Here is a 27,314-nt window from a genome sequence, read left to right as displayed (position 1 = left end):
GTCAACCACTGAATACGGTACGCCCGCCGGTGTTGTGCCAATGTAGTTAACCCAGTCAAAAACTGTATCCCCTGGCCTGGCTATCGAGGTAGATTTGTGTCTTTATTATTCAATCCAGAAAAAAAGTTGCTTCAATCAAAAAAAGAAAAATATATTTTTGAATGCAAAATTGAATTTGAAACTCCAAAAATGCATGTGAAAGCTATTTTTCTTTGAATTTTTGGGGGTGATTGAAGCAACTTTTTTCATTGAAGAGATGTTGATTTGTGTTTGGGCCACATTTTAGCTAGGACGTTTTTGTCTTTATTATTCAATCAAAAAATAAGTTGCTTTAAAAAATATCTATTTTCAAAAAGAAAAATTACTTCAATCAAAAAAAACAAAAACAAATTTTTAATCATAGAAAACGTTCAAATCATTCAATCCCCAAAAAAGTTGATTCAAGTTGCCCTCCCCTAATTTATTTATTTTAAATTATATGCAAAGCAAATGACCGTCTCAAGTGCTAGTCACATGATCTGCTCGAAAAATAATTTTGACCCATTATAAAAATTTATTTTTTTTGTTCATTTCACTAATTTTTTGCAGTTTTATTGCTTTAGAACTTTCATATTATATATATATATATATATATATATATATATATATGAAAGTCAATTTCATGCAATGACACTTTTCGGCCACCAGGGGGGCCTGGCCCTGTCCCCCCCCCTTAAAATCCGCTTATGACCGTAAAGTGTATTTGTTCTAATTTCCCAGGTTTTTCAAATTAATCAAATCTTAATAAAAGCAAAATTAATAAAATTAAAATGAACACAGAAATACACTCAGTATGGCCCCCAATAAGCAATAACACTAATCGACATTCGATAGTTCTGTGGTGAGGGAACGCGTTGCTCTGTAATTCACCGCCAAGCCACTAGAGGGATGTGGCGTTATGTTTGTACGGTTTTGGGGCATGCTTGTTTACTTCCGCTAGTCGGAGAAAAAATAAACAATGCAAGATGGAACTCTTGAGAGTAAATATTCTGCTCATCAACACTGAATAAATATTGAACATACAAATGTTGACGGGCAGGCGACGCAGAAGACAGTTTTGAGGCGGTCTGGCCGACTTTTGATGCCGCACAGAGAGTTTTAGACTCGGGTGGAGAGAGCTAGCTGAGGCGGCTAGCTTCAAACTGGTGTCGAGCACTGCGTTCAAGGTCTGCAAAGCCCTCCGGCCTGATTTGTTTGCCGTGTCCTACAACCAGCCAGTGGGAAGCCTTAGCAGATTTCTGGCGTCTAGGGAACTTCCCAAACTGCGTTGGGAGGCTTGATTTTAAGGTTATCATAAAAAGCACCGAGGCACTCTCAATCAGTGATGATGTATTGTGTGTGTGAACTGTCTGTTATTGAAAATTAAAGATCAAAACAACTCTTTTGACACCAAATCTGTGCTTTATTCTTCATATACTTTAAACATATGTACACAGTAAATGATGAAGTGCACCAACCAAAAATACGACATAAAGTGATAAAAAGTTGGCAGTTTTTGGCCGACTGGGTCACCGCTTCGTGTGGCCACTCGATTCCGAACACCCACGTCTCGGTGGTTCTTCCATATTTTTTTTTCCCGATCGCCGACCTTGCCATTTGGCAATCACAATAATAATGTCTTGACGAGACTTGCTCTCCGATGATACTCCCGTCTGCTTGGTGCATTTTTGCGTGTAGAAAATAATGTTTGATTCTATTCTACAATGGCGGTGTTTTCGCGGTAAACCGGAAACAACAGTCTGAGCGGACCAATCACAGTCCGTTTTGGTCACGTCATACACGTCTAGGTGACGCGAAGGTTAGAAAATTCGAGAGGCGCGCGTAAGCCTACGGCGTAGGGTCGTAACTCGATTCTTCCTTGACGGCGTAGGTCTGACGCGGAAGTATAACTCGGCCTTAAAGTTTTCAAACAAGACCAAGAACATTGTTACACATACCGATGGCAATTTATTAAGTAAAATACATATAACTATATACAAAAATATATACACTAGTACAACAGCCCAAAAGTACAAAAATAAATGAAAACTTCACTTTTTGGACCGGTACCATACAACTGTACAGTTGTTTACATTTTACAGTTGTCCATCATGGTCGTGGTCCAAGTGTCGTTCTTTTTGCGCTCTTATCCCACGACCATTGTTGTACTTGTTGCCAACCACCTGACTTCTTAATTATGGTTTGGCCACCACACGCTTTTGTTGAGCCACTTTTGCCAAGCGGGACCTAGAAGATAAAACATCCGTCAACTCTGCTTTTTCTGACATCATTTGCTTCTTCATCATTCGCTTCGTGTAATATACCTGTTCCTTTAAACTCCAGTTTACGCCCGCGCTTGAGTGTATGACACGATCTTGGCAGCATGTAGTCCCCGTGCAATGTGTCTGTAAATAAATACCAACTTTATGTCAAAAACAATGACAGGAATAACTGCAAATAATTTAACAATGTGTTAGTTACAGGTGTGGTACAATGGAACGTCCAAATCTTTGAGGATCCGAGTACAAGACCCATAATAATTTTTGCTTGTCTAATAGACATGTAGTGTATATACTGTACTCGCGTATGGATCGCAATTTTTTTACCGACAATTTTCTGTGCGCCTGATATGCTGTCCTCTCTCTTACCATTTCCCAATTTAGACCATCGTTAAACCTTAAAAGCAGACAACTTAGCATTAGATACTTACGCTAACTATGCAGGCAAGTTAAAATCCAAATAATGTACAACCAAGTGTCAAATGTGTTTCAGTCATATTTGTATCGAAAATTGGTCCAAAAATCTTCTATATTGCAACTTATACAAGCGTCAACCTACAGTAAAAGGCCTACTTTTTAAACTACAAACTAGGGGTGCAACTTCTACGCTAGTATATATGGTAGTTGTCCTAGTAGTAGTAGGGGGAAAAAAATCAATTAAAACGCAAGTCCATCATGGTACAGTGCACAACTTGTCCTATTAGTTAGGGCAAATAAATGCTTCAATTGGCTTCCATAGTATCAATTTTGGAACATTCAATTTTGGAGGTTCCATTGTACAGCTGTAAAAGTGCCCTACACCATGAGGAAACCTTATTTAACCCTTTAAAGGGGAACTCCGGATTTTTTGACATCAGGCTTAATCATCGAGTTGGGGGGGGGGGGGGGGGGGGGGTTAATTAGTCAGTGGAGTAGATTTCAAAATATTACGTAGCGTTTGTTAGTCTTTTATTATTTTTCAGGGCTCCGGAGTGGCTATGCTAATGCAAGTCAATGTGCCCAATTAGCATGCAAATAAAAAGCGATATTCACAGATCTAACACAGTCAAATAAATTGAAAACGCAGCTCAATGTACAAAAATCCCCTGCAGCCAAAAAAAATGTCGCACCAAACTGCCGTAATTTATTCAATTCTGCGGGACTATTGTTTCATATGCGTAATGACACTCCACTAGAGAGCAGTGCTACGGCCACTTGTCTTAACGTCAGTCTGCACGAAAGGACGTCAGCATGGTGAAATGTGCTTTTTAGAACTTGTGGAAACATACAGAAGAAATGGACAAAAGAAAGTGTCCACCGCTTCCCTGTGAAGAACGAGGAACTATATAAACTTTGGTTACTCTCTGCTGGATATGACATTCACACACCGGTGGAAAAAGGACTAAAATGGCGAATTTGCAGCAAGGATTTCGCAACAACCGACATCAGGAAAACATTTTGTGGCTATTCTCTCCTGAAATCAAATGCTGTGCCTTCGACTGCCCAAACAGCTTCAAGATCTTCTGATAAACAGGTTAAAAAAAAAAAAAAAAAAAAAAATCATGTATGGAAATATATCGCATATACACTTCTACTAGGTGTTGGTGTACATGCACGCCAAAAGCGAGCTACTTGTAACAAACATCGGGCATATTTATGGTTCGTGTTTTTAAATAGGAAACAACGATCAACTTTCATATAACCATCCCAAATGCAGTAAATTATTCCAATTTGGGTTGGGTTCGGTTTACAAATGGTTCGTAATTGGTTTATGTTGTGCCGTTCGTAACTTCGTAGGGTGATCTTTTGCCCTTCATGTCCTCGCGCGTCCCGAGAGGTTTTCTAAATTCATGTAGATGCTGCTGCTTTTTCTGTCTGCGTTCTACTTTCTCTTTATAAAACTCGGACATACGCAAATGTGTTGAACATAACTTCAAGTATTATTTCTTGAATTACAAGTGGCCCCCTTGAACACTTGATTTAAAAACTTGAAGTTGCGTAATTTGCGGACTATAATCCGCTATGTTTTTCCCTCATTTTAAATCCTGCTGCTTATAGTCCAGTGTTGCTTATTTGTTGGGTGAATTGAAAATGTGTCCAAGCTAGAGTTCTGTAACCTATATACTTGCGCTCTATCACATGAGGATTTTGGCACATTCTTTTTTAATCATCCTATATTATAGTATAATTAGTGTATAAATATTATAATTTAAGTTACTTGAGGCCGGGTCGAGTTTCCCCTTTTTTTGGACATCTAAATATTGTCACCCTACCTATAGTAAGTAGTTTTCTTCGTCCCATTCCCATTCAGGCATTTATTTAAAATTTTGTCGTTTGCGTAAAAGCAGAACTGTATTTGTAAATATTAATGTAAATGCCTGAAATGACATGAAAAAAAAACAAAGCGAGCAGCTCTCTCTTTTGTATGATAGGCCTTACTAAGCCAAGCATTTGTTCATACTTTCTTTTGTGATAATGAAATATAGGTAAGATCTGCTGTACCACAGTCCACGCCAGTGAAGGATACCACATCAACATCAGGCCAGCCGAGGACAATTCAACAATCATCACGAGTAAGTGATCATCTAGTAATAATTGCCACACGATATTAGGGTTGGGAACCTCTGGGTGCCTCACGATACGATACGATTTGCGATACAAGACTTATGATAAAGATGATCTCACAAACAATACAACAATTATCGATAAATCGGTCAGGAAATGCTTCTAGGATATTCAACAAAAAAATAAATAAACAGAGAAACTGATTGGACCTCTACTAGAGATCCAATTAGTTCGAAGAGGGAGGGATGGCAGTGGATAGTTATTCGCTGCCAGCCAACTTTCCACTTCAAATGGATTGGACGTACAGTGGGGTGAACAAGTATTTGATAAACCCATTTGCAGTGTATCAAATACTTGTTCTCCCCACTGTATATGGCTCTCAATGAACTCGATTTGGGGCATTTCACATCATTTCCAGTTTATTTTCGATAACTTCCTTTTAACGGGTCACTTCCTGTTGATTTAGGCTTACTGACCACTCAAAAATGTCCCCAAACAGTTAGGAAGCAACTCCAATGCAACAGGAAGTAACCTGTAAAATGCCCTAAAATGAACAAGAAATGACCTGTAAATGACATGCTCTGGTTTCAGTGCCATTGACTCTGCTCAATGTCCAGTCCACTCAAAATGAATTGCATGTCTAGCGCCGTCAATGGCAGCCATTGAGCAAACATAGACACTCATCTAATAAAAGATTTTCTTTATTTTATATTTCTAAACAGTGACACCTTTTGAACACTGGCCAGGGCAAAGGTGGATCAGTTGATACAAATCACTGTTGTTTCCAGAGAAGGGTCATCTAACTCTAATCAGAATATTTTTTTGAGCATTGCGGTCCTCATTTGGCATTCGCATTCACACTAGCAAGCATCTTAAATATTTGCAAATGCAGGGCTACCTTGGCTTTGTCAGAAAATAAATCAGACGACATTTTTACATATTCCTGTATGTGAATTGAGGTGCAAAGTTACGACACCACCTCTCATTTACTCTCTACTTACTTACTTCCTCTATTTTACGCTACAAATCTCTATAGCTTTATGTCCTGATAATTATGTTTTAGTGTTTGTTAACTGCTCAGTATGGTTGTCTAATGTGATTGATTGTGATTGTGCGCTTTTTGACAAAATTAAGAAGATAGAAAAAAACAGCTCAAAGTCCCAACACAGCTGAAAGTTGATCTCCTCTCCATCTCAGTCACATGGGTGGACTTCAATCAGGATCATTTCCACCAGCTCTTGGCCACAGAATTCCTCAGGGCACTGACGTACGTAAGTAGGAAACTGCAGCTAAGGGAGTCCTGCATTTGCAAATATTCAAATGCTATTCGCAACTATAAAGAGTGCCCCCCCCCCCCCCCCCCCCCCCCCTTCACACTCAGGCAGCGACCCCTCTGGTTGATTGCTTGTTTGAGTGGTCTGTTGTTTGACAAAGCCAAGGTCGTCCTGCATTTGCAAACATTCAGATGTTAATTGTACCTATCCACCTGAGTTTGGTATAGTGGTCATCTAATGACTTTCTGGTCTTTCTTTATAGCCAAAAACACAATCCCCCTGCACTTATAGTGTTTTAAATATATATCACTTTTTGGTGGGAGTATATCGATAACCTTTTGGGCTACAGACTATCGCTGTATATCATCTTTTCTATATATTGTCACACCTCTAGACATGCATCCTGTTTGTTTAGCCTCTTCAACTATGAGAGATAGATTGACATTCCGAAACACTGAAGGACTAGACCTTTTACACACTACTACACTATTTGCAACACTAATAGCTCACTTGATTTCTGATTGAATTAGAAGCAATTTTCCAAACATTTATTTTATTGCAGTAGAAAATGTTATCCTCTGCCATTGACATCCCTAGTCCATTACACATACATAATATAAATGCAGTTTTGTTTAAAACAAAAGTACACAATGATGATCGACTGGAGCAAATTTTTGACTAAGTTGTTGCCTCATCAGGACACCAGATCGATTAAATCTTTTTGGTCTCCTGTATTTTTAGGCTGAACATGAAAATACTGCAATATTTTTTTTTTCCTGATACTTGGGTTTGCCTTATTCCGTGGTGCGGTTGTGCGTGTATCATGACATATCTCACAAGCTACTTTTTATTGTGATCTGTAGGTGACCTGGAGGTATACCACAGTGCGATGCTGAAGTACACCCAAAAGAGGCTCCACTTTGTCTATAACTCCATGAAGGCAAGGACACTGATGTCTGTTATGGACCACAATGAAAATGTCGGGTGCTAGCAACAGAGGAACGCTGATGGTAGGCTTACTCATACGTCATGGACCAAATTGAAATCTGTCAACATTTGTCCCATTACAATTGCACTCTACCTTTCTTATCGTGTACATATCTCTATCAAATTTACTCTATTAGGCACTTTGAAATACAGCTCGGAGTTTCCAAAGCAAACAAAAAGATGGGTTGCCCGGAGCTGTTACGAGCCAACAACGCAGACATTCAGAGAGAATTTGGTGGAAGCGTGTCCTGGAAAGACGACAGGATTCATCATTAAAGTTTGCTGAGCCAGACTTCTATTTCAAGCCTCCAACTACTATTCCACCGAACATTGTAAACATCGAAAGGCCTGACAAAGAAAAAGTTATTTTACAACATGCCAGTCGCTTTAAAAAATAAGTAGGCAGACATTTTCCTTTTTTTTTTTTAAAAATAGATATTTTATAATGTAGATATTTTTGAATGAACGACAATAAAAAAAAAACACACATATTGTATAATTTGTGAAATGTGAAGGTTTAAAAGATAAAAAGTTTCTGGGTATGGAGGAAATGGTATGAAAAGGTATGTAGGTAAGTCGTACTTAGAAAAATTGCATAGCATCTTCAGCTTCCCTAAAACCATTGTAGTTCTCACTGACAGAAGGGTACTTCTCACGGATGCAGGAGACGACACACGATGGAAGAACACGTCACTGGCCTCTTCCCAGATGTTCGCCTTTCAACGCCCACTCAAGAACAACCCTATAGACCCTACTCACGTGATGTCACAGCCACGCCCCCGCGCCATGATGTCCGCATACTCGCCATAGAAATGCATTAGCGCTTCGTAAATTCTTCCTATTATTGCACGTTTTACTGCTCGTCAACATTAATACTCAAAATGGTGAAGTCGTGTGTGGCGGTCGGTTGCAAAAACAGAGAAGATAGACGGAGAGACTTGAATTTTTACCGTATTCCGAGAGACACGAAGAGGAGGCCGCGATTGACTGCTGCAATTCGACGAGACAACTGGGCTCCAAACGACTACCACAGATTATGTAGTAGTCATTTTGTATCTGGTAAGATGCATTTAATATATATTTAGAGGGTTTCGGGCTGACAACCACAATTAAGATCATTGCTAGGCTAATCGCCGACAACATACACGTATGTATGTAGTTAGTGCTATCGCTAAACCATATAAACATTAAAAGCCCTAGCTCCATTGACAAATGACATGAAATACATTAGACTTGACAGTGGATGTTAGCAAGAACAAAAGATTTTCAATTGAAAATTTCGTAACTCACCTTCCGAGCACAAGATTCCTGCCGAATTTTCGTGTACGAGGACGTGTTTCACCTAACCAGCAACGTAGCATTTATAAGCCTCCAAGCTCTTAAAGTTTTTCAAACTTTCGTGAGAATAGGCTGATTTTGTGTGGGTATCAGATGTCAGGCGAAGCCAGCGGGTCGAAAAACATCGATTTAGGCATCAAATACGGATCTGGCGAATGGATAAACTGAAGCTTTTCCACGTAACGCCTTTTATGCAACGGATCCAATGAGTTTACAGCGTCAGATAACACCGGGGCTTCCATGAATTGCTCTATAACTTGCTCGACTAATAGAAAACAATGGGAATAGGTCTGAAAAAGAGGTACAATATGGCGGCCGGAAACAGCGACACGCCCATTTTGTGACGTAGGTGAGTAGGGTCTATATGCTACCAATCAGAGTTGCCTAAAACAAAACCATAATAGAGGGTGATTCAACAAGAAAGTTCCAAAATCATCATGTTGTAGATCAACAGTATATAAAAAAAGTAACAGAACTCTAGATTATTTAGCAATATACATTTTAAATATACCCAACAAATAAGCAGCACTTGACTACAAGCAGCAGGATTCAAAATGAGGGGAAAAAAGAAGCGACTTATAGTCCGCAAGTTACGTAACTTCAAGTGCTCAAAGGTGCCTATCACCAGCACTTGTAATACATGAAATGATACTTGAAGTTATGTTCAACACATTTGCCTATGTCAGGGTTTTATAATGTTTTTCATTTTTGACATATCCCGTGATGATTTAGGCACGTTCTCGTAAATAATTGCCATACAGCTACCGCTTTTGGTAATGACATCATGCTTTTACGCTCACAATGCATTACAGTTGAGATGATATAGCTGCTTACCTGAAGTAGAATGAAGCTTAGAGTATACCATAGGTAGTTTTATTATGAGACCATTACGAATATTCGTCCAGCGGCAAAATAAGGCATGCAGGAATTCACTTACCTCATTGATAGCTGTCCATTTGGGCCTGCTGGCCTTGTTTTTTTCTTTCAGTTGATCTTGTCAACGAAGAAAAAAGTTTTCTAGAACACCTTTGTTGATAAGTGGTAAAAAGTCTTCGTGTTCGCTTATGCATCGAAATGCTTTTTCATCGTCACTATGCAGCGATATATTGAGTTCATGAAAACTCGTGTCGGGAAGCTGCGTCGCCACAAAAAAAAAAAAAAAAAAAAAAAAAAAAAAAAAAAAACGGTGAGAAGACCAACGTGATATCCCTCCGCCCTGAGTGCCCGGCGCTCTTCTCTGCAAAGCAACTGAATTACTAATGTTGCTCTTCATACTGCAGTTATAGACATGCAATGGTAAGTTTTAATAACTTTATCCTGAAAACATAGCCAACACTACTGATTGCATGCGTCATCGGTGATTCTCCTGCGTGCATGTTTTTTTTTTATTGGTATGCTAATTGGGCACATTGACTTGCATTAGCATAGCCACTCCAGAGCCCTGAAAAATAATAAAAGACTAACTAACGCTACGTAATATTTTGAAATCTACTCCACTGACTAATTAACCCCCCCCCTAACTCGATGATTAAGCCTGATGTCAAAAAATCCGGATTTCCCTTTAAGGTCTGGGCCTATTTTGTCTGATTTTGCATGCCTTTGAAGTTGCCTTTATATTTCAAAGAAAGAATTGTTTACGATGGCCTGGTTTGGTCCCTTTTTTTGTGACACCTTGAACTTCATGTCCAAACTGTTGTTTCCTTCACTGACCAATTATAAATCATCATTTTGGGCCCAAAAAGACCAAATATTCCAAAATCGTTTTGTCAAAATTTTTAATATTGATGTCCAATTGACAACCAAACATGCGTAACGAACCGTTTCGAAACTTTGTAATATTTATTCAACATGTTAGGATGAACATTCAACCAAAAAAATTTCAGAATAAATAGTCTTATATTTGACAATTCAACATAAACAACAGGTATAGCCATAGGCGTTTTTTGCCTTTATACATGCTCAAGTCAAAACAGGTTATATACAGCAGACCAAACAGTGAAGAACAGTGAAAAAATATATACCATCTAACACAAAAAGTGTTTAGAGGCCATCTCTTTATGAGTTTAGGTATTGCGGCCCATCACCTGATGAAAACTACGTACACACAATCAAGCTTCTTGAACACTCATTTATATACACAAATTGAGAAGACTGATTGTGTGTGTGTGTGTGGGGGGGGGGGGGGGTATATAACATTGGGGAAAAAAGTATTTTCAAAAATATTTACAATAAACAAGTTTTAAAAATTTTCAGGCATGCCACTCCGAAAAGCAGTTTCGTCCTGGAATTAGACACAGGGCTACATCACACAGCCCACACTTCCATTTTCATTTCACTTTACTTTCATTGTTACTATAAATGTAAATGAAAAAAGTCAGTATTTATGAAAATAATAAAGTATAAAATAAAAATATATACAGCAATAAATAATAATGGAAATCTATATGTATGACAATAGAAAGAATCATCCCTAATCTTCATATAGAAAGAAGAACACCACAAATTATAAATTCCTGCCTGGGATACACATAGTGCACATACGACTTTGATCTGATATGCACATTTCATTATTATATACACAAACACACACTTATATTGCATCAAAATTAACTTTGTCTTGCAATATCAAAAGAAACTTTCAAAAGAAACTTTTTCAGCATAAAAAAAAAAAAAAGTGAGTTGGCTTACCTCTGCTCGTCGATGGCGTCACCCACGTGTTCAAATCCGTCACTATCTTCACTCGAGGACTCTTCCGAAGAAGACGATGATGACGAATTTGGACCATCCTCTTCCTCAAGTTGATCAAAAAGCACAATTGCTTGCGCTAAATTTAGTTTTCCGTTCATTCTCCAAGTCACACAAAGTCGCTGCTCGATCCAAACGGCCATCGCTCACCACCTCGCTGCTTCAGAACACTCCTCCCTCTCGTTCGGTGGAACCTCGCACGGTAGTTATATTTATAAAAAAAACAAAAAACGCATTTTGTGCTTCCACTGTGACTTCGAAAGGGTTCGTTTGATTTGTGTTTTTTTCATGGAGCTTCCGTTTTAAAAAAGGACAAGAAATGATGGAAATATAGACATAAACAAATGATCCATGCAGCGTTTTAATGTTGTTTTGAGAGGACAATAAAACTACAACACTTAAATGACAATATCTCACGTTTTAGTTGGTCGATTGACTTCAAATAATAACGAGAGTAAACCGCACTTCCGCACTTTAAAACGAGACCAACCAACGGCATGTGGGTGACGTAATTAAAACGTGAGGGCGCTTCAAAGACGACGTGCGCTGAGGACACGCCGGCGCGTCCTTCGACTCTCAAGGGTTAACTTACCGTTACCTTCACGCTTCTCCCTGGGGTAATGGGCAGCAGAGTGCTCAGCGACGGTCAACTAGAAAAAGACCGAAAAATAGAGAGTAAGTTATTGTTTTGAGTTTGTAATTTTTTGTATGATTTTTGCAGTCTTAGAAGTTCTAACAGTTCAGTCAGTCAAGACACTTTTATTTATATTAGCGGTGTCCAAACTATGGCCCGTGGGCCAACTGCCCAGTTTAGTTTTTATTAATATTTTATTATAATATTTAAATAGTAATAAAAGCTTCTCCCTTGTTTCTCTCATTTATCCTTGTATTCTTATTTTTTTCTTTATTTTACATTCTTTCAATAATTTGTCAAAGATTCTTCACTATACAAATATTATCTTATTTTCTGAACATTTTTTATTGCTGCATTATGGATTAGAGTTGTCAATGTAGTGGTACCGCTACTTTAAAAAAATCATTGGTTCTGCGTCTGTAAGTAGAGACACGTTGTTTGTAAATGTAAGTGCCCTAATTTGTTCCAAGCCCCCTAAAATTCAGACATAAATCTTTTTAAATGGATGAAAATGCATCAAAATATGTAACAAATACATGTTACAATAAGATTATTGCATATATATTTATACATATTTGCATTTATTGCCTAGCCTGTATTCTGTTGCACTCATCAGCATCAACACTAGATGGAGATAGCAGGTTATACAAAGTTTGTCTCAGGTGTGTAAATATACAGTAGCACCTGTTAAAATTAGAACATCAAGTGAAAGTTGTTTAATTTTGGAAACTTAACATGGAAGAAATTTTTTATTGAGCCAGAAATATTATCATTTGCATTTTATTCATTCATTTAAAATGTCAAATTCACCTTTTAAGTTGAATGGCAGAACTACAATAACCTTTTTTAGGATATTCGAATTTTCTGAGTACAACTATAAATTTATTTGTTGCAATATCCCTATTATTTTTTGCTAGTATCTCTGAACTCATTCACTGCCATTGACAGTGATAGACATGATAGTTTGGAAACCCTCAAACTCATCGCCGGTATCATTGTCAAATTAGACTTACTTTCTCCAAGCTGCAGCGGTACTTTTCCATTCGCCGGTTCAAATCCCGGTAGCACCGGTCAACTGCCGAAACACATTTTTGGATCTTGCCGGCATGGCTGTGACCTTTGGCGGAGTATCCGTCTGCCAGTTGGATGAGAATCTGAACCATGCATGAAAATCTCTCACCTTTCGGCGAAATTCGCCGTTTTGAAGTAAAAAAGGGCGACCTACGTGAATTGCGTAGATCCGAGGAGAAATTCTTTTTGGGAGGAGGGGGGGGGGGTCGGGAGGTTTTATTTAATTATTATTATTATTATCATCATGTGATTAACTTAGTACGTAAACTGAGCACTTAAGAACACAGTCAGCAAATCCTTCTAGATGCTTCCCTGACGAGAACCAATCATCGGCCCAAGCTGCGTTCCATTATTCCAAACGCGCGCACTCCTTACTGTAAATGGAGTGCTCGGAGAGCCTTTGGTTGCATTGCAAAGCTGCGAAAACAAAAAGCAGGCCTTATCCACACCGGGGCAGACCAGAGCGCAGCATACACACTTGCCTGTATTTGCCAGCAGATTGAATTTGGTGAGTAATGGTTTCAATCGTTTTCACATTTTGCGATATAAAAAAGTTACTGCCATTCGTTGCAGCTTGCGTTGAACACTGCCAGAGCTAGCCAAATCTCCCATGAAAAAAAATAGCTCCCGTTAAATTGGCATCAAGGTTGTGTATTTAGCGGTAATATAAACGAAGAAACACACTGTTGAGTCAAATTAAGCGGCATGCTCTCGGATGGAGGGGGCGCCTCACATCGCTAACGTCGTCCGCCAGAGACGCGTTATTTTCGGCTTGGATTTGAGCTGACGGCCGGTGTCGGCACAACACCGGCCCGACGAGTGGTGGGAATGAGTCCTGCTTCTTAAAGCTTTTCAGAAATACAGGGATCCCTCGTTTTTCGCGGTTAATGGGGACCGGAACCCGCCGCAATACGTGAAAACCGCGAAGTAGCGCCCCCCCCCATTTTTTTGTGCGTGTTCAATGCATTTATTCAGATTTTACATTGAAGATATATATATATATATGACATGTTTTTTTCACTTTTTTCACCAGAGTATCATTTATAAATGGTTTTCATGCACTTCAAAATGTAAGAATTATGATGTTTTAAACATGTTACTGCCCCACCGAATTATTTTTAAACAAGAATAAAGTAGTAAGAAAATGCTTGGCTTGATTAAATGCTTCATAGTGAGTCTACTCAAACCCTCTCAGGCTTTGGTAAACGGTGATTGACACATGTGCAAAGTTTTTCTTTTTATATATATTTTTTTGTTTGAATCAACTTATTTGATTGAATAATAAAGACACAAATGTCCTAGCCAAAATGTGGCCCAAACACAAAACATTACTTCAATGGAAAAATTTGTTTCAATCAAGAAAAATAGTTTTCAAATGCTTTTTTTGTCTCAAATTTATTTTTGCAATCAAAAACAATTTTTTTTATTGAAGTGACTTTCTGGGGATTAAAAGTATGTACTGTATTTTGATTGAAGCAACTTTGTTTTTGATAGAAGTAACTTTGTTTTTTGATTGAATAATAAAAACACAAATCTACCTCCATCGTTATTGAGAGAGAAAGAAATTAAGAAAGCTTTAAAACTAAAAGCCACCGGGGAGTCTGTTTTTTTTTTTTTTTTTTTTTAATATTTATATTTCATTACATAGACATGCGTCGTAGGGAAGGGAGACTGAGGGATAAGAAAAGGAGTTAGATGAGGCTGCTAAAGGCAGTGGATACCTCATCAGCTGGGTGAATAGCAGACCTGGTAAGAACAAGTTTGCAAGGATAGTCGGGTATTAAATACAATTATAAACACAATTACAATGTTATTTTTCTATAAGATTTTTATGTCATTGCTTTATTAATCATTAGGTGCTAGAGTTGTTAAGTATGGATATTAATGAAATAATAGTTTTAAGAAAACTGCTGTTGGTGGCTCATTGACCATCTGATGTGGTTTGTTCTCAGATGAACAAGTTGAGGAAGGAAGTTTTGATGCAGAGGTTGAAGGAAGAAAAGAGGCGGACTGACTGAGTCACAGCCAGAAAGTGTTGATGACAGTTTTGATTTCTATTCACTGTTGCCCCCTCCCAATTAAAGTATGTCAGTTATTATCTAAAGCTGGTTAAAATTGAAGTTATGTTGTTTTAAGGTGTATTAAATACTTGTTCATGTGCCCCTTTTGATCTACGAGCACCCGCCCCTCCACCGGTCTCTGCATGGCCCTGCTGAAACACAGTGTGGGTTTGACAGAGCTCAATATTTTGTTGGGGTGTACAGTGTACTGGAACATATTTCCTCCACACCCTTCTCACCTTTTTAACCCCTGACCCATTTTCATGCCTGCTGAGCGCATTCTTCAATTTGCTGTGGAGGAGTCAATAAGATCATTTTTGAATGCTTGCATTCAAACATTTAGATGAGGGTGTGATGCGGAACCTACCTTGCTGATGATGTTAAGGTTTTCTTTCTCCTTCAGCAGCTCCTGCTTGAAGCCGATGCCTGAGCCGGTGGAGTAGTGCATCGACAGGTAAAGCTCTCCCATATCTTGAATTCGCTCTTGGGCCTAAAGACAAAAACTTGTTATGTTTTTGGTCAAGTCAGATAAAGTTGGCTGTTTAAGACTATGATTTCTAACTCAGTCAACTTTGTGGCACGGCGTTCAAACGACAAATACTGCAGACACTGGTCCATTTGCTGCTTTCTGACATTCCATAAACAGAGGAGACGGTTCTCTCTCTCATACAAATCATTCAGGATGCCTGTAAAAAGAAAAAAACACCCACCTGTTGGGAAAATATTATACAGATGCAAAATGTTCTATTTAAATCATGACTGTAAAATTCAGCTAATATACTGTAAGCCTTTGGCAAGCTGTTTGAGCGTTAACATAAAGTTATTAAAGTGTAAGTGAGATTTAAAGTACTCAGTGTTGCCAACATGGCAATTTTCTCGCTAAACCTGGCGACTTTTCTTCTGTCAAAAGCAACTAGTGACAAATTACTATAATTTCTTTTTGTACCGATTTGTACTTCTGGTCCATTTAGTTCGGCGATGTTAAAAAAATGTTAGGTTTCATTTGTAGTTCTAAAAATATTTTGGGTGCTTTTTAACTCACTTTTTGCTTCTCCCACCGCCTTAGTCCTCTCCCCTACAGCGTCCATTACAATTAAATGTAAATTGCCGATTATGCAAAATGCAAAAAGATCAAACTATGAATATCAGGTGTTTCAGCCTCGCCCATCAACTTTGAGTGCTCTTTCGAGCTATTTATAGATAGGTAAATGTTATCCTCCAAACTGACCTGCAACATGCTCTTCTTGGTCGTGACCCAGCCTTCCCATTGTCGAGCCGTTCCTCTCTATGTACTGGTAGAAGATATCTGCGATTCCCTTTGTTAACACAGGCCTGAATGACAAAAAACACAATTACGGAAGATTAGACATGTAACATTGTATGAACTCTGCTTCCATAATTAATGGTGTGAATTAACCTTGAGGAAGAATTCCTTCTGTTCCAGGTGTTTCCTGATCATGGAAGTCACAAGAACCATCTGAGCGCTGGAGTCAGGCTTGCCTGTTGCGCAGCACCAGTCCTCCATCCTCTTGTACTCCTCCTCCAGTCTTTCCAGCAGACAACATACCTGCAAGTTGACAATAAGTATGATTGTGAATATCACGTGAATATAGTTTGAATGAACCAAGCATTTTAAGTGGGGAGACCCTTCCAAAACCATCAACTTACCTGTGCCCAGGTCTTCTGGAAAGCCAGAGAGGCGATGACCACTTTGCGTTTGCCATGTGTTTTGGGCAAGTGCTGCAGCCAGTTAGTTGTCGTATCCTCAGCTTTGTCTCTTTTCCAGTCCATGTCTTGAGAAGTGGTCTTCCCTATTGCAGAGCCTTTGCCTTCTGGTGAACCAGCAGTAAGCTCTGGAATGTATTCTGCTGACAAAAACATGGATGAGCAACCAATGATCAAAAGTGGGTAGTAACGCATTACATGCACTGCGTTACATTTACTTGAGTAACTTTTTGAGAAAAATGTACTTCAAAGAGAAGTATACTTTTTACTTGACTAGATATGTGAAGAAAATAGCTACTCTTACTCCGATACTTTGGGCTACACAAAAGTCAACATGACTCGAAAGTGCTGACTTTAACCTCTTTCCTAGTTTTTTTTTGACACCGATTGACCACAATATTGAGTCTTTTCATTTTCATAATCATAATTTTGAAGGAACAGCTCACAATTCCAACGAGGAACTATTTTCTCCACCAAAGGACCCTTATGCTCTTTGGATGAATAATGCTTCATTTATGCATTTTTTTTTTTTCACTCGTCGGCATTTATAACAACAGTTCTTATAGATAACTGTGCTCAGGAAAACATAACATTGTTTTAAAAAAAATAAACAAAAAAATGTAAGCAGTTACTCACAAGGTTACGCTTTACTTGAGTTTTTTTTTCAACAAACGACTGCTACTTTTACTTGAGTAATATTATTTTGAAGTAACGCTACTCTTACTTGAGTACAATTTTTGGCTACTCTACCCACCTCTGCCAAGGTGGGCACCTCTTCCCAACTGTAAAACTATGAGTCAGATGATTATATATTTACTTAAAATAATATTAACTTCATCTACACCCATTCATGTGGCATCTGGTGAAAGGCAAAACCACAAAACGCTTTTCATAAAATAGGAGAGGTCTTTTCAGGATTTCGCAGTTTTCTTTTCTTTTTTTTTTTTTTTAACGCAGGATTGCGGTCCAAAAATCCTGATTAGGTGGCAGCCTATTCGCACATTTTATTGCCTACTTTAATGTGAAAAAATGTTTGAATTGAACAAATGTCTCGAGATAACGGTAATATAAATGTTAACCTCACCTTAAATTTGAACTGAAGCGGACAACCGCGGTGCATCGAAAGAGGAAAAAGCGAGGACTAATGATCCCCCACGCTTGTCATATTAAATTCTAAAATGTAGTAAGGGTGCAAACGATTTAACGCGACGCGATATTCCAAGTGTTATTTTTGACTCGGCAAATCTGAATGACAGTTAAAAGTTTGCTAAATGTTAGCTGTAAAGCGTTAAGTTGTTGAAAAGTACCAAATTCTTCTTAACAAACGACGACCAAAATGCTAATTTACACGGTGATGTTCACAACAATTTAGCACGAAGCAAAATGTTATGGCAAATAAAACAAGTTTAATCAAACTTACCTCCCAGCCATTCAACGAATGAAGTAAGTTAAGACGTGAGGTGTTCCATGGTAGAAAAGTTCTTTCCAGATGAGTCGCGTGCCTTCCGATGAATCGCGTGCGCTCGAATGCAGCATCTGACCGATTCCCACCTGCTCGTTTGGATGCTGTTAGATGCTCACGTGACATCAAAGGCCATTTACTCTCTTTGTGACGTCATACCGTTTTGGCGCCACCTCCTCTGGACGTCCCACTTGAGAACTTCAATTCATTTCAAATCATAAGTTTTTTCTTTCTTTTATTTATTTTCCTTTTTTCTTTTTATTTAGTCATCATTAGTCATAACTATTAACTATAAAAAGTTATTTTTTCTTGACCCTTTCAGGACAGGTGGCACTACAGTGGACATCCATTCAAAAGTTATCATTAACTGAACTCATTCACTGCCGAACAAGGTCATAGAGCAGTGGTCTCAAACCGGTCCTCAAAGGGCCGCAGGGGGTACTGGATTTCATTCCAACCAAACGAGACAAATACCTTTTCACCAATCTGGTTTCTTACAAGTGTAATCAGTTGATTGCAATCAGGTGCTGCTTATGTTAGTAGAAACCTCATTGGTTGAACTGTTTGTGCTGGATCTGTTGGAACAAAAACCAGGACCCACTGCGGCCCTTTGTGGAGTCGGTTTGAGACCGCTGTCATAGAGTATGCATTGTGGTTGTTAGTAATAGAGGGAAATTGATGAAATTACCAATTGATCACAATAGAGGTCCAATCTATTTCAACAGTTAAAATGGATTGGACGTCTATTGCCATCAATAGCAGCCAACGAGTTAAGCTGTGAGGTCAGAATAGATTTTTTTTTTTTTTTTTTTAAATACTAATAATTAAAATCTAAATTTATACCAAAACAAATTGATCTTTTGTTTGTGTATTTTGAAACGAATACCCTTTGATAAAATTTTTTTTAAATAAATAAATGAATTGTGGAATATGGCCCTCAAATTGTATGATAAAGTTCTATTGTATGTATTATTATGATAAAAAAAGCGTTTTTCACAATATGTATATTTTTTATATCATAATGCCTTTTTTCCACAATAGACGTTTTTATCTCATATTGTTGTTTTTCAACACAATGAGATTTTACAAGATAAAAAGAAGCAATTTTTCACAAATTCATTTTTTTCATAATTTATTTGTACAATGTACTCGCTGCATTGTGCTGGAAAACGACATTATGAAATATAAAGGCCATTGTGGAAAAGGACATAATGGGAAAAAAATTCTTTGTGAAGAAACACTTTTATCTCAAAAATCTCATTGTGCTGAAAAATGTCATGATGAAATAAAACGGCTATTGTGGAAAAAGGTATCATGAAATTAAAAAAAACTTTTATTAGTCTTTTATGTAAAATCTTTTCATAATAATATCACCTTATTTTACAATTTAAGGCCCATATTACATAATTTGTCTGTTATTTATACAAATCGTATTTATTTCAAAATGTTGTTGTCGGTTCCAAAACGAAAAATCCCTCAGAATCCGACGCTGTCCTCCTCACGCAGATTTGTAGAGTGGCCAAGAAAAACTCTCGCTGCTGATTTGAGTTTGTTATTTTAATCCAACAAAAAGGTAATCCACAGCATACAAAACAGCAAATGAGATAATAAGGAAACGAAAATTAATCCACTTGAAAGTTAAATCCAAAAACATGGAGAGATGGAGAGAGAGGTCTAAAACTGCTTTGACTCTCTCTGACTTATTCTCCTTCTTCCTTAGCGCTACTGCCCTCCTACACGGCCACTTCCGCGTTATACTGTATATCGTACGACGTGACGTCACGAACCAGCTCCACAAATCCACTAAACAATTCACAGCATGTTTTATAGAACCAAAATATATTATTCACAACTAACCTGAATCATTAAATAAACGTTATTTAGGCTCCAACAGTTGTTTTCATTTATTGAATTTTGATACATACAAAATGGGTTAATGTTACTGTAAAATGTTTGAAAACTTGTTCATAATGACGAGTAAAATACACTTGGGAGAAGGAGAAAATGGCTGCAAATCCTCCCATCACGTACCAGAGGTCCGAAGGAGGTGGGGTCAAGGTAAAAATCGAGATCAAAGAGCGTGACGTAATAAGAGTCGAAGTGGTCAGCTCTTTGGTCTTTGATGTCACCTGCATGTAACATTGGTTAAGATTCCCTATTTTTAGCCAGTACTTGTTTTTCCCACACTCCCTGAATGCACCACATCACATGACAAGTCACATTACACCAATTATCCAATCACCAGTCACCTAGGAGCTATTTAAGCTTCCTTGACTCCCCTCCCTTCAGTCGTTAGGGAGAGAAGCCAAGGAGCAACAGCTGCAGGTCAATCTCAAATGCTTTTTGATGCATCCAACCAATTGTATTTTTCAAACTTGTCTGAATTTTTCTAGTGATGGCAGCTGCAAACTGAAACTTCGAAACGCGCTCCGAACCGTTGACATATATTTATATTGGACCACTGCTCCGGAGCTTGCTTCAAACCATGTGACGTATGACTTATAAAACGGAAACTTTCAGTTCTTGAATGAAACACTCCTATCTGTTCATAATCCAATCAGATGGGTCACAGACACTAGCTGTCTCGATTCTGACAAGTGACTGGCTGAGGTGATTTGAGTTATAGTATCTCATTATTTCGTAACGGCGCTAACAAATGTTCAATTTGAGTCGGCGTTCTCATGGTTTGTGTGCGTTTTTGCAGTTGACTTGCTGAGAAATCTATTTTGTTTGATCAGTAACGAGCAAGCAAGGAAGAGAGGTCGAAATGAAATGGGAGAACACTATGATCTGATCGCTCCTGATAAGGTATGTGCGCTGTCTATAAATACGTAACATAAGTAATGTCATTTTAAAACCCCTGGGTGTTATTTGTCCATTTTTTTGGCTTTTTTCGTTTTTTTCTGTGTTTAAAAGGAAAAAAAGCATATGAAAAAATACACTAGGGAGCTTATATTTCCTGCAGGATACGAAGTCATGTAGAAGTTCAAAATGGCACCATCCGGGAATTTCTAACTTATTGCAAACAGGCTGGGAAGATTTGCACTAAACTCTTGTTATTTTGCCATTTTTTTGGCTCTTTGACTCCCATCATAATTCATGATTTTTTTGATATGCTGTAAACCTGATGTGTTATAATGCATTTTCCGTGATTATTGATGCAATCGCTTCTTTGGCGAGTCAAAAACATGCAAAAAGAGGAATTTGTGTGTTGTCACTAGTTGGAGCCATAGGCCAATACATGAATTTGCTTGTGAAACTCAATACAGATTAGTAAAAAATTAATGCGATAAAAACGGTTGGCATTACAAAAAAATTGGTGTTTATGTGTCTGAGCTCACTTTCAGTCTATTTGGGCATGCATATTTGCAATTTTGCACGTGTGCACGAGACAATAAACCGGTACTTCCCGGAAATGCAAAAAAACCAAAACAAAAAAACACGTGTTTATTGTTGTCGTTTGAACTTCCAACTCTTATTGGTTGGGTGTTTGAATTTCTTTACTCTCATTGGTTCTGGGCATTTTGGGAGTCTCTGTTCTCGCGAGGATCACCATTTTGCATTTCTTCCAACACAACTGTGATCGATGGCGGCGAGAAGTATTTCACTGCAGAACACGATTCGGATGGTGTTAGAAAATCCTGATTCCGACGACCTTCGTTCGGACGCTTCTTCGGCGAGCCCAGAAGACATTGAACAAATTCTTCCGGACTTTCGATGCCGGAGGAGGACGACTTTGATGACGAGAAATGGGAAATGGTTGACAACATAATGACGGAGATGAAAGCTGGGAGCACAAGGCGGGAGCACGGACATGACCACGTTGATGCGCATGACGAAAATGACGGCGATCGAGGCGATGACGAAAGTGAGTAAGCACATGTTTTGCATATCAAGGTTTGTCAAAAGCTGATCAAAGATCAAAGCTGTTATTGTTGTGCGTGCTTGTGATTTGCAGGCGTGTGCCACATACTCCTGCCGCCGGCGCGCACTCAGGTGGCCAATGTGTGAGTTTTTTCACATGCTGGACTTTTCGTTCTTCAGCGCATTTGTGCTGTTCACGGAGATCTACCCTGAGTGGAACGTGAAGAAAAGCTACAAGTGCCGACTATTTCTTGAGGAACTTGACAAGGTTCTAATTCGGCCAGAAGTTCTAAAACGGGAACCACCGCCTTTTGCCAAAGGCTTGGGAGAGCAGCGAGCTGGACCCCCGTCCAAGCGGAAACAATGTGGCCTTTGCACAAAGCCACTTCAGGCTTCGAACATAATAATAAATAATAATAAATTTTATTTATAACGCACTTTACATTTAAAAAACAAATCTCAAAGTGCACATCATGAATTCTGTATATTGTTATTATGTTAACTGTTATATTGTATATGTTTTGTAAAATTGTTAACATAAATTCTATCATCAAATCAGTTGTTGTCACTTTGTCACAGTCTTGTTCTTAAAAAATCTATTGTTACTTTTACTTATCCAATGATGTAATTATGTAATATAAAATACTTTAGTTTGATTTATGTATACCCTATATAGCATAGTTAGTTTTGCTATGAGGATAATGCTGCTATTATTGTCCATAGGAGGCAAAAAAAAAAAAAAAAAACTTTATATGTGTAGATAGGTCTGATGCCACTGAATATTGTGAGTGGTTGAAAGTGAAAAAATATTCAGAAATGACTTAGTTATCACACTTCAAAGGAAAAGCCATTTTTTGGACAAAATCACAAGGGTTTAGTGTAAATGAGAACTGCAATTGTGTAAAAACTGGGCATGCATAAAAAATTTGGTTGTTACGACTTGTGGACTTATTCAAGCCTCTGTGTCATATGGAATATTCAAATTAGACTTTTGTTTATATATGTATATATATATATATATATATACAGCATAGTTACTTTTGCTATTAGGATAATGCTGCTATTATTGTCCATAGGGGGCATTAAAACATAAAAAAATAAAACTATATACTGTATGTGTAGATAGGTCTGATGCCACTGAACATTTTGAGTGGTTGAAAGTGAAAAAATATTCAGAAATGACTTATCACATTTCAAAGGAAAAGCCATTTTTTGGACAAAATCAAGAGTTTAGTGTAAATGAAAACTGCAAATGTGTACAAACTGGGCATGCATAAAAAATTTGGTTGTTACGACTTGTGGATTTATTCAAGCCTCTAACTATGTCATATGGAATATTCAAATTACTTGTTTTTTATATATATACAGCATAGTTACTTTTGCTATTAGGATAATGCTGCTATTATTGTCCATTGGGGGCATTAAAAAATAAAAAATATAAAAAACTATATATGTGTAGATAGGTCTGATGCCACTGAACATTTTGAGTGGTTGAAAGTGAAAAATAATCAGAAATGACTAAGGTATCACATTTCAAAGGAAAAGCCATTTTTTGGACAAAATCACAAGAGTTTAGAGTAAATGAGAAAACTGCAAATGTGTAAAAACTGGGCATGCATAAAAAATTTGGTTGTTACGACTTGTGGATTTATTCAAGCCTCTATGTCATATGGAATATTCAAATTAGACTTTTGTTTTTCATATATATATATACAGCATAGTTACTTTTGCTATTAGGATAATGCTGCTATTATTGTCCATAGGGGGCATTAAAACATATAAAATATTAAAAAACTATATATGTGTAGATAGGTCTGATGCCACTGAACATTTTGAGTGGTTGAAAGTGAAAGAATATTCAGAAATGACTTAGTTATCACATTTCAAAGGAAAAGCCATTTTTTGGACAAAATCAAGAGTTTAGTGTAAATGAAAACTGCAAATGTGTACAAACTGGGCATGCATAAAAAATTTGGTTGTTACGACTTGTGGACTTATTCAAGCCTCTAACTATGTCATATGGAATATTCAAATTACTTGTTTTTTATATATATACAGCATAGTTACTTTTGCTATTAAGATAATGCTGCTATTATTGTCCATTGGGGGCATTAAAAAATAAAAAATATAAAAAACTATATATGTGTAGATAGGTCTGATGCCACTGAACATTTTGAGTGGTTGAAAGTGAAAAAATATTCAGAAATGACTAAGGTATCACATTTCAAAGAAAAAGCCATTTTTTGGACAAAATCACAAGAGTTTAGAGTAAATGAGAAAACTGCAAATGTGTAAAAACTGGGCATGCATAAAAAATTTGGTTGTTACGACTTGTGGACTTATTCAAGCCTCTAACTATGTGATATGTAATATTCAAATTAGACTTTTGTTTTTTATATATATACAGCATCATTAGTTTTGCTATTCGGATTACTACTATTATTGTCCATAGGGGGCATTGAAAAATAAAAAATAATAAAAAACTTTATATGTGTAGATAGGTCTGATGGCACTGAACATTTTGAGTGGTTGAAAGTGAAAAAATATTCAGAAATGACTATCACACTTCAAAGGAAAAGCCATTTTTTGGACAAAATCACAAGAATTTAGTGTAAATGAGAAAACTGCAAATGTGTAAAAACTGGGCATGCATAAAAAAATCGGTTGTTATGCCTTAAGGACTTATTCAAGCCTCTAACTATGTGATATGTAATATTCAAATTAGACTTTTGTTTTTTATATATATACAGCATCATTAGTTTTGCTATTCGGATAATGCTACTATTATAGTCCATAGGGGGCATTAAAAAAATAAAAAAAATAAAAAACTATATGTGTAGATAGGTCTGATGGCACTGAACATTTTGAGTGGTTGAAAGTGAAAAAATATTCAGAAATGACTAAGTTATCACACTTCAAAGGAAAAGCCATTTTTTGGACAAAATCACAAGAATTTAGTCAAAATAAAATAACGCCCAAGTTAAAAATTTCCATTGCTAACAAAAAGTTCAATATTGATACTCTGGCCAGAGATGCGTCTGATACCAGGAAGGTATGAAGGAACACCTCAGCAGATGCAGCGATACTTTACTGATCCATCACTGGGAAGAACCAAAAACCCACTCATTTAGTTGCAGAACCATCAGAACGTGTACCCTCGTTTATTCCATTTAGCAAAACATTTTTTTTTATACACACTAGCATCATGTTTCCTGTGGGCAAGTATTTTCTAAATGTGGAAAAGTTGTAAGCAAAAAAGAAATTCACTCAATCCAAAAACTATGCTGATAATAATGTACCTCAATAAAAATCTTTGAATGTTCACCATCCTACATAATGACTGTAGTTACACAAGCACACTGCAATACCCCCCCCCCCCCCCCCCATCGCTCACATCCGTGACATCACACATCAGTATAATAAGAATTTGATTCAGTATTTCATGTTTTCTACAAAAAATAAATAAATAAAAGAAAATAAAGTGACTTATTATAGCGATTATTGTAAGAGGAAGACGAAATGGCACATCAAAATCGGCTTTCCTGTGTGCATCACACTTCAGGGGGAAAGGGGTTGTGAGCCCCTGCAGTTGCAGATTTTGCCAGGAGATGTCACTGGTAATGAAGTTTCATGAACTGAACCTATTTTCAAATCAATTTGGCCAAGGGGTTCGGAACTTCAAAAGAAACTTCATTGGCAATCACAAAATTTTTCCATCTATTGTTAGTGGATTAGCCACCATGCTAACTTACGCCAGCTTATGTGTTCATGTGATTTTTCTGCGTCTGTTGGTTCTTTATTATTGTATTTTGTTATGTTCGCATGATAATGCTAACATGCTAATGCTAACATGTGAATATTATTGCATTTTTGTAACTGGGTTGGTTGGTTCATGTAGGCCCTGCCTTGGGACCAGTCCAAGAAAAGGATGGCGACCTAGAACTCAAGCCAGGAGCCTGACGGTCCTTTTCCATTGTCAAGTTAGGGTCTGGTAGGAAACTCTGCAGCCTATTTTTCTCTCCCCACTACTTGGGTCAAGCACTTCAAATACCCATTCAACTTGTGACTATTCAAGCAGCGCTAATTGACACTCACCTTGTACCGCCATAAAACTGAGGACATTCATTCATGCGTATGACTGTTTGTTACTTACGAACGTTGGGGTGTGGAAAGTGGACTGGGGTTTTTTCCCCTCTTGGTTGATCAACTTTAAATTGTGTACACACTCAGATTTTGTAAATATTCCAAATTGTTGTTTCTGTATCACATTTCTTAAATACACTTTTCATTCAATCAAACAAATTTGTCATTATTCATTGCCGCTGCCCTCTAGTAGCCAAACCGGATCTTCCTGATTTGCCCACTAATTGTACACCTCAGTGGTGTTGTCAACATTGCGGCTCACACTTGTTACATTTCTTGGCGAGCTAGCCAGGAGGGCAGTTTTGCAGTGAATATTGGCTATATTCAGTCTCACCAGTCCATTTTGATATGATGGAGTTGTTTGATAAATTTGAGGTCAAAATTCCAAATGCAGTTCTCATACATGGGGAAACGGATTCCTCTTCATGCGACGAGACCGTTGACTTCCTTTCGCAGTATGGCGAGGTCAGACAGAATGACATCATTGAAAATACTGCAACCAATTTCGATAATCGCATCGTTGTTGAATTCAAGTCTGGTTCAGCTTTGCAAGAGTTATCCCACTCGCTGCCATATACTTACACTTCTGAGTCTGGTGCAAAATTTTATATCGAAAACTTATCAGACCTATACACATCCAAGATTTGTGGGTCAAAAACTCGGTCACTAATGGCAGAATTCAGGAATGTTGCAAGATTGTCTGGAAAGCAATATGTGGAGATTCTTCAGGAGATAATGGAGCAGATCAGTCAATCTATACCAGAAATTCTTCGTCCTGTTTCATCCAGTATTGCTTCAGGCAAAGCAACCCCCCGCCGCTAGCATCTAACATGGCAGATAACTAAACCGATCCCTCTCCACCTTTGTCTGCGGCTGCTGCGGGGGTAAAGAGGGTCTACAATCAACATGGCGCAGAGCTAAACCCTCCAAAAGTCCAGCGTTATGTTATGGAACACGTGATAAGAAGCGGTGACAGCTCGTCGCATCAACTGAGGACTTTCTCCGGGAAAGTGCCAAGGCCAGCGCATGAGATGGACCATGAAACGTGGCAGTCCGGTGTCGAGTTGATCTACAAGGACCCTTCCATCTCTGACTAGCAGCGCACCCAGCTACTTCGTGGCAGTCTGTTGCCACCTGCAGCTGATATCGAGAAACATCTGAGCCTTGACA

At 37.9% G+C, this 27,314-nt stretch overlaps 1 protein-coding gene and 3 long non-coding RNA genes across 6 annotated transcripts; 2 read left to right on the top strand and 2 right to left on the bottom strand.

The window, feature by feature from the left end:
• Positions 1 to 2,146: 2,146 nt before the first annotated feature.
• On the bottom strand, positions 2,147 to 9,471 carry LOC130920880 (uncharacterized). The gene is made up of 3 exons (XR_009064235.1): positions 9,378 to 9,471; positions 2,343 to 2,423; positions 2,147 to 2,265 (listed from the first exon to the last, which is right to left on the bottom strand). It is a non-coding gene; the product is annotated as an uncharacterized LOC130920880 (long non-coding RNA).
• Positions 3,481 to 7,123, top strand: LOC130920879 (uncharacterized). The gene is made up of 3 exons (XR_009064234.1): positions 3,481 to 3,810; positions 4,763 to 4,849; positions 6,979 to 7,123. It is a non-coding gene; the product is annotated as an uncharacterized LOC130920879 (long non-coding RNA).
• Positions 9,472 to 13,692: 4,221 nt separating the features above from the next.
• LOC130920877 (triple functional domain protein-like) lies at positions 13,693 to 18,225 on the bottom strand. Of its 3 annotated transcripts, XR_009064232.1 has the most exons (8): positions 18,096 to 18,225; positions 16,619 to 16,815; positions 16,368 to 16,517; positions 16,179 to 16,282; positions 15,513 to 15,578; positions 15,318 to 15,440; positions 15,190 to 15,241; positions 13,693 to 15,099 (listed from the first exon to the last, which is right to left on the bottom strand). XR_009064232.1 is itself a non-coding variant. In XM_057844399.1 (7 exons), the coding sequence occupies exons 2-6, from the start codon at positions 16,739 to 16,741 to the stop codon at positions 15,350 to 15,352; spliced, it is 534 nt and encodes a 177-aa protein (XP_057700382.1). In that variant the 5' UTR covers positions 16,742 to 16,815; positions 18,096 to 18,225; the 3' UTR covers positions 13,693 to 15,241; positions 15,318 to 15,349. The 3 variants fall into 3 exon arrangements, 1 of the variants encoding a protein (XP_057700382.1); XM_057844399.1 differs by having other exon boundaries at positions 13,693 to 15,241; XR_009064233.1 differs by lacking the exons at positions 13,693 to 15,099; positions 15,190 to 15,241 and having other exon boundaries at positions 15,353 to 15,440; positions 15,513 to 15,636.
• A 2,384-nt stretch (positions 18,226 to 20,609) lies between these two features.
• On the top strand, positions 20,610 to 26,084 carry LOC130920881 (uncharacterized). Its single transcript, XR_009064236.1, has 3 exons — positions 20,610 to 20,747; positions 20,876 to 20,945; positions 25,900 to 26,084. It is a non-coding gene; the product is annotated as an uncharacterized LOC130920881 (long non-coding RNA).
• The last annotated feature ends 1,230 nt before the right edge of the window (positions 26,085 to 27,314 follow it).

Source organism: Corythoichthys intestinalis, chromosome 8 (assembly GCF_030265065.1).
Source record: "Corythoichthys intestinalis isolate RoL2023-P3 chromosome 8, ASM3026506v1, whole genome shotgun sequence".
NCBI lineage: Eukaryota > Metazoa > Chordata > Actinopteri > Syngnathiformes > Syngnathidae > Corythoichthys > Corythoichthys intestinalis.
Note: the sequence above shows the minus strand (reverse complement) of the source record. Positions and strands in the feature narration are given on the sequence as shown.

Excerpts from the sequence above, each read along its gene's own strand:
- LOC130920877 (XM_057844399.1), bottom strand. The coding sequence starts at position 16,741 with ATGGACTGGAAAAGAGACAAAGCTGAGGATACGACAACTAACTGGCTG. Across the intron at positions 16,518-16,618 it reads TCCAGAAGACCTGGGCACAG|GTATGTTGTCTGCTGGAAAG; the intron begins GTAAGTTGATGG and ends GTCAACTTGCAG. Across the intron at positions 15,441-15,512 it reads CGTGCCACAAAGTTGACTGA|GCCCAAGAGCGAATTCAAGA; the intron begins GTTAGAAATCAT and ends TTTTGTCTTTAG.